Below are 8,610 nucleotides of genomic sequence, written 5' to 3' on the forward strand. Positions count from 1 at the left end.
AAGGCTTAACTGGGAGCAGACTGTCAAACAGGAACAGATGCTTTAAGTTTACATTACAAACATGTAGCTACAGCTTCCTCAGGTGGACACGGGGGACAATTACACTGACCACAACCACACGAAACTACATTACAAACATGTAGCTAGAGCTCTCTCTAGTGGACACAGGGACAATTACACTGATCACAACCACAAGAAATCACAATAAAAAGAAGCAACACAAACAAACACTGCTATGAAACAATAATGCATCCATCTCTAATCAGTACATTTTTTTGACCTACATCTTAAAACTCTAACTTAAAGGGACAGAAAATACCCTGAAAGACAACTCTTCTTTTCACATCCGCAGGCACGTGAAGCACAGCGTGTGATGGATCACCTTTAATGCTGAGAGCATGAAAATACACTGTCAGAAGGCAAATCACAAGATATGATATTACAAAAACGACATCATAACAGGGTTAACATATGCTTATGCTGTGCAGAGAATGTACAAAATATGAAGGCGGTGTGAGTCAGATTAAGGCAATATGTCATTAAAATACACAATACAGGACAATCAAAAAGACAAAAATATATATTTATATACAGGTACACAGATACTGCAATGTGGAGCGCCTCGGCCTCCTGGGGATGGAAAGTATAATAAAGTACAAAAGGTGTATTTTCATCTAGAAAGCATGCAAAAATATATATTTAATATTTCTATACCACAGCTTTGTGAGTGAATGGAAGGCGCAGAGGCGTTTAAGGACACCCAGGAAACTAGAGTCTCATGAGTTCAGTCCGTGGAACACAAAACCTCCTATGAGGATTTATTTGGTTTTATTTTTGGTGAATCTGCTTCAGGATTGATTACAATTCACTTTTATTTTTTTTTCCAATTTCTATGGCTCAATTTCTGGCATTACGACAGTAAATATATTTAATGTGTATTTATGAGGAATGCTTGATGACGTTTTGAGCCTCAAATTAAAGTGTTATTCACGTTAAGTCATGCAAATTGAGCCAAAGAAATGATAATAAACAGAAACCCAAGCCGCCTGCTTTACTACGGCAGTAGTGATTTACTACATTACCCAGAATGCCTTTCAACAGGACACAAGGGTTGTCCCAAATGCAAACGACTTCCTGTATAAATACTGCTGAACCCTTATGCTTTGACGAGTAGTAAGTAGTATTCTGGACAGTCGTGTTGAAGTCTTAATTACGTTACGATTTGTCTCATTAATACTGTATAAACTGTCTATAAAATAATATAAAAACACGCTGATTGGTTCTTTTAAAACATCTAAAACCCAAATGTATCCATTTAAAAATGATGTTAAACCGACTTCTTCCATATTTGTTTGCTTTTTGCTGCATTACAGACGCGTAGAAGTCATCATGAACATGAAGACGTGCAGTTTTCCCGCTCCTGAACGCATCATATGGCTCTTCCCTTCGCCTCCTGCTTTGGTCGCTTGCTCCTCAGCGGGCTGAGCCGGCTGGTTCTGGTTCTGATGAAGAGCCATGAGGTGACTCTTCATCAGTGTGGAGGCGCTCACGTCTTCAATAAAAACAAACAGAGATCACAAAGGCACGTGTGAAGAGTTCATTCTGTTCCTTTTCTGTTTCTAAATAAAGCACAATAGCTGCCTTTAAGCCGTTTACTTCTGTGTGTCAACATTAACAACGAGGACAGAGACGAAGGACGGCTCTTCCTCTCAGAGGCGGATGAACATCCTGGTCCTTAAAGACATGAAGACTCTCATCTTTATCAAATAACACAATCCAGAGGATAAAGAGCACGATAGCGAACACTTAAAGGAATAGTGCAAAAACAATCTCACAGGACGAGGAGAAGGTGAGGGAGGAGGATCGGAGAAGGAGGAGGGGAGAAGGAGGAGAAGAAGGGGGAGGAAGAAGAAGAAGAAGAAGAAGAAGAAGAAGAAGAAGAAGAAGAAGAAGAAGAAGAAGAAGAAGAAGAAGAAGGAGGAGAAGAAGACGAGAAACAGGAGATGGGAGGCTCCTCGTCCTCCGTCATGTTTCTGTTCTTCAGTCTGATCACCGATAAGTTCAGAGACACAAGTCTTTGTTTCTGTCCTGTTGGATCTGCTGGCTGGTTCATACTGGTTCCGGCTGGTTCCTGCTGGCTCATAATGGTTCCTGCTGGTTCATACTGGTTCCTGCTGGTTCCTGCTGGTTCCCGCTGGTTCATACTGGTTTATACTGGTTCCTGCTGGTTCCTGCTGGTTCCGGCTGGTCCCTGTTGGTCCATACTGGTCCCTGCTGGTTAATACTGGTCCCTGCTGGTTCATACTGGTCCCTGCTGGTTCCGGCTGGTCCATACTGGTTCCTGCTGGTTCCTGCTGGTTCATACTGGTTCTCAGAGTAGTAGGCGTTCCCGGTGGGCAGAGAGGAGAAGGGGAATCCTCCGGCCAGTTGGGTGATCTGTGAAATCAGGAAAAGTGCAGATTTCAGTACATGTATTTTTCTTCGTCTAGAAAGTATGTATTGTACTGTACATATTGTATACATTGTACTATACATATAGTATACATTGTACTATGCATATTGTATATATTCTACTATGCATATTGTATATATTCTACTATACTATGTACATTATGTGCGTGTCTCTGACCTGCATCTGCTGGCTGAAGCTCAGGTACTGGTTCTGCACCAGCAGGCCGTCCCGGTCCAGACAGGCCGCCACCTGGCAGGACGGCGCCGCCTCGTCGGGCTCTGGGACGGCCGTAATGCCTGGTGCAGAGCCGCCGCCGGGCCGTCCGCGGTAGAAGCATGAGGGCGGCGCGGCGCCGAGGCCGAGGTGGACCCCGTTCACCGGCTCAGGTCCAAACATGCAGCTGCTCGGCTCCGCCCCCTGCTGGACGAGGAACGGCCCGCTTGGGGCCTCTGGAGTCCTGAACATAGATGCGCTGTTGACGGCGTGCGCCGGGTTCCTGTGGCACCCTGCGGCCTGGTGGAGCCGGGCACCTGAGACCGGCTGCTGGTCCAGAGACCACGGCGGCCCCTGAGCTGGGGGCGAGGCACAGCGGCCCCGGAGGACGCAGCTCAGCGACGGGGAACTTGAAATATTTTGGTACGTTTCCACGAAGGTGCCCGCCGGGTTTGATTCCCACTGGCTGCCCTGGAACCCAGGGTCCGGCTCTGCGCTCGCCGCTCGGTCGTGGAGTGAGAACAACCCGCAGCCGTCCTTCGGTCTGAGCTGGTCGAAGGTCCCTGAAACGCTGGCGGGTCCCAGCTGGAGGCCGTTGAAACCCAGCGGAGGAAGATCCATGTGGGTCAGCGTCACGGGGCCCAGTGGCCCCCCGGCGGGCGCCATCTGGGTCAAGGGCCCTGGGGGCCGGCCGAAGGAGACCGGGGGCTTGAGCCCGCCCTCCCTCTGCAGCTGCTCCTCCACGTAGGTCAGGATGTCGTTGCCCAGGATGTCGTCCAGGTTCTCTCCCGCGTCATGGCCGCTGCTCATCTTCAGCAGGGTGCTCTCCCAGCTCTTCAGCTCCTCGGGGTCCACGTCTAGCACCTCACTGAGGTCGTTCTCCCCGAGGATCTGCTGAAGCGTCTCCAGCATGTCCTGCACCGTGGCCTCGGGCTTCACTGCGCCGCTGCCAGCGGCGGGGGCCTCCCAGTCGTCCCTGTGCACGCTGAGCGTTGCGTGGCTGTCCTTGAAGGCGGCGTCGTGGATGGTGTTGAAGGCGTTGTTCTTGTTGTGGTCGCAGTACAGAGACTGGTCCTGGCCCAGCATGCAGCCCAGTACCGACTCGCGGCTCACAGTGCGCTCGTCCAGCTTCCTCTGCTTGGGGGCGGAGCAAGGGTCAGGAGGGGCTGAGCAAGGGTCAGGGGGGGGGTCCACAGTGGGCATGATGTCGTAGAGCAGCGCCTCGCCGGTGGTGAAGTTAAATGGCAGCTGCAGCCGACGTAGGCGGAGCTGATCCTCGCCTTCTTCATTTCTGAAGGGAACAGAAGGAGGATGAACAGGAACGTGGTGGAGGAAACATGGAGGAAATATGGTGGAATCCAAAAACATGGAGCAAACACGGAGGAAACACAGAGGAAACACGGTGGAAACACGGAGGAAACATGAATTGGTGTACTCACATCAAAGCCCTTTGCCGGGCCACGATGAAGTCTGGTTTCCCCGCCTTGAAGACCAGCCGGGCGTTGGCCTGGACCCAGATCCATGTCCTGGTCTTGGCCAGAAGCCTGAAGACGGTGAAGCCGCTCTCTCCAGTCTTCATCACTAAAATACAGGAAGAGGTTCTGGTGAGGTTCTGGTGAGGTCCGGTTCAGTGGCAGAGAGCCAGAACCCGCGGCAGGACTTACTCCTCAGGTGGTTGTCGGCGCAGTACATCATGTCTGCAGCATGGATGAAGTTGTAGCCGGAGCCCTTCATGCAGAGCTCCACCTCGTTGTAGCCCAGCACCACCTTCCCTCTGCAGGAGAGACACCACCACAATTTGAACCTGATGCCCTGTGTACTGATACAGGCTCACACGGTCACATGACTTAAAACCACATTTTCATGACTTTTAAGCAAATTTACATGACTTTAAACCAAATTTTCATAACTTTTAACCAAATTTCCTTAACTTTCAACCACATTTACATGACTCTCCCAAAGCCTTAGTGGACGTTTGCATGTTTTCCATGCAGTAAGAGCCCTGCCATACAGCGTAGGATCTGTTGTGTGTGTGCGTACCTGCTGTCGATGCCCATGGGCGTGAAGTCCAGCTTGTGCTTGGTCTGGAAGATCAGCGTCTTGGTGCGGATCTCCAGGATGGAGGGCGGCTGCATCTGTGTGGCGATGCAGAACAGGGCAAGCTGCGGCGGAACTGGAACGCCGGCCTCCGACACCCGGTTCTGGCCGTGGATGAATTTCAGGCGGCCGCGGAAGTTCAGCGCCTGCAGACAGAAACACACGTTGACCTCTGACCCCGTGAGTATCAGCCCTGGGTGAACCTTTGGGGGCGGAGCCTGTACACTCACCAGGAAGCCAGAGGAGTTGTCCAGCAGGCAGCGGAAGCGGCAGCAGAAGTTCCTCTCCAGGAAGGATGAGTTCTCCGGCGGGATGTTCTGGGGGTCATAGGTCACCACGTTGCTGCTAATCTCCGCCGAGCTCTGGTCGCCTGCAGCAGCGACAACACAGGTAACGGTTACTGCCCTCTAGTGGCGACAATCAGGCTGCAGGTATTTACAACATATTTTGGAGGATGAAATCCATAAATCCATATATGTATGTTTGTATATATATATGTATAGGTATGTATGTGGCGTGCTCACTAAGACCGCCTCCTCCGTCCTGCTGGCTGGTGTTGGGGTTCAGGGCGAAGTGAAGCTGCCGTCTGAAGAGCGCTCGGTCGTCCGTGTGGATCAGCTCGAACACACTCTGGTGCACCACGTCCGACTGCAGAGACACGGACCAGTAAGAACGGCAACGCTACTGGTTTCATTCGCTCCAGAACTGGGAAGAATATGCATTCAATATGAATCGCAGAATCCTTCTGGCTTTCTTGTGCCAACGACCGAGTCCTCTGGCGCTCACGAATCCTGACTTCAGGGTGTCTTTGAACTCAGCGCGTTGACAAAAAGAGGGAAATAAAGACGAGAGGTGCGGCGGCTCGGCACAACGCTGGCATTCATATGTGTGTGTGTGTGTGTGTGTGTGTGTTGCATCATCGCTCTTGAACGCAGCTGAACAGAACACAAAAAGAGATTTATGTTCTAACTTTCATGCACCAACACTTTATTGTGAAAGGGTCTCTGATGCATACTATTAAAGTGTGGACTGCTCCTACAGTGACGACTATTAAATTGCGCAGTGTCTCTACGTGTGTGTATATGTAAGTATGTATACATATGTGTGTTGAACTCTGCCCAGGAAAAGTTTATTTTGTTAACTATATTTTAATCCCCAGACTGCAGACATGCATCTTTAACCCAAACGGATGTGTTACAAGCTATAGTGTGTGCGTGTGTGTGTGTGTGTGTGTGTGTGCGCGCACTACCTGGTGGAAGCCCAAGTAGTCCTGGATGGTGGGCGAGGTGTAGAAGACGTATCCCTCGGCTGTCACCACCATCACGAAGCCGCTCAGCGCCTGAAACACAGAGCGGAGGTTCCCTCAGAGCCGCACTTCCTCCTCCTCACCAGAGAGGGTGCCGCAGCTTTACCTGAAGCAGCAGGTCGCCCTCGCTGAAGGTCACGCCGTCGATGGAGGACACCTGGGAGGGGGGGGTCGTGGAGGAAGAGGAGGAGGAAGAGGAGTTCTGGACGTTTCCCCCGAATATGAGGCTCCTCTCACTGGTCCAACTGGAGCCGTTCTGTTTCTTCAAGGTAGCTGAGGAGGAGAAGAAGAGAAAGAACACTTTAATATGGATGAGGAGAGGAAGAAGAAGAAGAAGAAGAAGAAGAAGAAGAAGAAGAAGAAGAAGAAGAAGAAGAAGAAGAAGAAGAAGAAACTACTTATTGAACCTTTTTGATAATAACAGAAGTAAAGAAGTGAAAATGAACTTTTACTTTCTCCACCAAGTCTGCAAATCCCTGCACAAAGTATGAGCAACTATTACACATCAATGATGTAACAAGCAACAGCAACCAGCAACCACAGCAGCAGCTGGTTGTGTTGACAGCAGCAGAGTGAAAAGAGAAGCGATGACGAGCAGAAAGAGGGCCGTCTCTTCTCTCCATCACGGCGGAGCTGCTGAGGCATCCTGTCTTACACGACTGTCACTCAACTCTTCGTCCTCTTCCTCCTCCTATTCCTCCTCCTCCTTTAGAAGTTCTCATTAGCAGCAGAAAAACAACCTTAAAATATCCTTTGAGAGGAAACAGGTGGAGGAAACCAGTAAAAGAAATGATCATCTGGTAGCAGCATTTGTATGAAATGAAATGAAGTTACGCTAGCTGCTTCCCCCTGTTTCACTATGCTAAGCTAACCGGCTGTCGCTTCATAGCTAGCACACAGAGATGAGCGTAAAGTCTGAATTAAATCAGTGTATTTTCCTCCTGGAGCGCCGTGTTCCACATCTAAAAACCGGCGGTTCGGTTACGGCCATTAGAGAGAGAGGGACGATCACAGCCGGGTACGGAGCCCAGAACACGCCAACCACATCGGACGGTCACGCCTCCCGGTGGCTCGCCCCATGGCCTCCCAGTGGCCAGCTTCCCAGAGTTCAATTTAATCTTCAGAAAGTCCCAAAACAGCCGATGGGAAGTGATTCATTTCTCCTCACGAGGTTCCTCTTCTCCCAGTCTGCTGAGCGGTGAAACCACCTGTTGTACCTGAACACACCTCACGTGACCACCAACGCCTCTTACAACGCCACAGTGAAGCATCCTTCCTCACGGGATCAAACGTGTGTTCTTTATTGAGTTATCATTAAGAAACTTTTTGTTCATAAACGTCACGGAAGCGGCATGTGGGGTGTGAACAAACATTGAGTAAAGATGCGTTAGCCAAAACTAGCAAGCATTTCCAACAGCGAACGTCTTTGTCTTCAGTTTCCCTGCGTGCGTGTGTGTGTGTGGGGGGCTGTCTGGGCATGCTCAGAGCGAGGGCCTCTCACACACACTCCTGTAGCGCTCTCAGCCAGAGACAGTCTGGTTTGGTGGTAGCAACAATGAGCTATTTTAGGCCCCAGAGCAACCGAGGGGAAGCAGAGCGTCGACTACGAGGGCGACCCTGGAGATTCATGCGAGGTATGAAGACAGAACAAGAAACGCACACAAGAAGAACATATAGCAAATGAATCATGAATAAAAACAGGAAACCTGAGAGGACCCACATCGGTGCCCTGAGGAACTCCTCGCTCTTTCTTTAATGGGGTGACAAACACTTGGTCGACATCTTTGACCCCCAACGCCGACGGTTGAAGAAGGAACAGCAGACTTTTACCAATGTGTCAGAACCCACATCAAACAGGAAAACCCCCTTTCTCTTCTTCAATGGTTCCATGAGGCAGAGGGGCACCAACACCCCGCTGTCCAGCCAAATCAAAGCTTAGCGCCCTCCTTTATGGTCATTTATTGTTCTTTGTAATGTGTTTCTTGTCTGCTGTGCACTGTGAACTGTATCTGTTGTTGTCTGTATGACCTTTGGTGACACTGGGGATTAATAAAGGTTTCATCAAATATGACTATAACTTTATTCAAAGAAGCTTACTCCTTTTAGATTCCAACAAAACACAAGAACACAGAACAAATGTCCACCACTAAGCCCAGTCACGCCTTCATCTGACATCACTTCTATCAAATTAAATGAAGAAAAGCAAGGTATCCTGACGGTTGTAAAGCTGCAGAATAATCACCTGGTAATTGACGAATCAATTAATGGACGAAAAGGATTGACAATTCCTTAAACGTGAGGATTTACTCCTCTTTAGCAAATGTTTATTACTTTTAGCTGTGAAAAGCTTCCTGTCGATCCTTAAACTTTACTCCTATAAGCGCACTCGTTGACCCTGAAAACATGAAATCACTTTAAGGCCGCGGTCGCCTCCCCACATTTCTCTTTTCCGTCATATTTGCGAACAAGCCCCGCCACCTCGTGTGCAAACACCCGCTCTGGAGCATTTTGCGGTTTCTGAAACCCAAGAGCTGAATGGAGT

The 8,610-nt window shown here is 49.5% G+C and overlaps 1 protein-coding gene across 3 annotated transcripts in view; it reads right to left on the reverse strand.

The window, feature by feature from the left end:
• Positions 1-369: 369 nt before the first annotated feature.
• LOC137794151 (aryl hydrocarbon receptor-like) overlaps positions 370-8,610 on the reverse strand; it is a 23,710-nt gene continuing 15,469 nt past the window's right edge. For all 3 annotated transcript variants that reach the window (XM_068590800.1, XM_068590801.1, XM_068590798.1), the window contains exons 3-11: positions 6,175-6,341; positions 6,012-6,101; positions 5,287-5,410; positions 4,993-5,132; positions 4,706-4,908; positions 4,330-4,439; positions 4,105-4,246; positions 2,630-3,956; positions 370-2,436 (exon numbers count right to left, since the gene is read on the reverse strand). In XM_068590800.1, coding sequence (XP_068446901.1) covers positions 2,200-2,436; positions 2,630-3,956; positions 4,105-4,246; positions 4,330-4,439; positions 4,706-4,908; positions 4,993-5,132; positions 5,287-5,410; positions 6,012-6,101; positions 6,175-6,341 — 2,540 coding nt within the window. In that variant the 3' untranslated portion in view covers positions 370-2,199. The remainder of the gene's footprint in view (positions 2,437-2,629; positions 3,957-4,104; positions 4,247-4,329; positions 4,440-4,705; positions 4,909-4,992; positions 5,133-5,286; positions 5,411-6,011; positions 6,102-6,174; positions 6,342-8,610) is intronic.

This window comes from Clinocottus analis, unplaced genomic scaffold, assembly GCF_023055335.1.
Source record: "Clinocottus analis isolate CAN_PGR_092001 unplaced genomic scaffold, fCliAna1.0.p SCAF_24, whole genome shotgun sequence".
NCBI classification, from domain to species: domain Eukaryota; kingdom Metazoa; phylum Chordata; class Actinopteri; order Perciformes; family Cottidae; genus Clinocottus; species Clinocottus analis.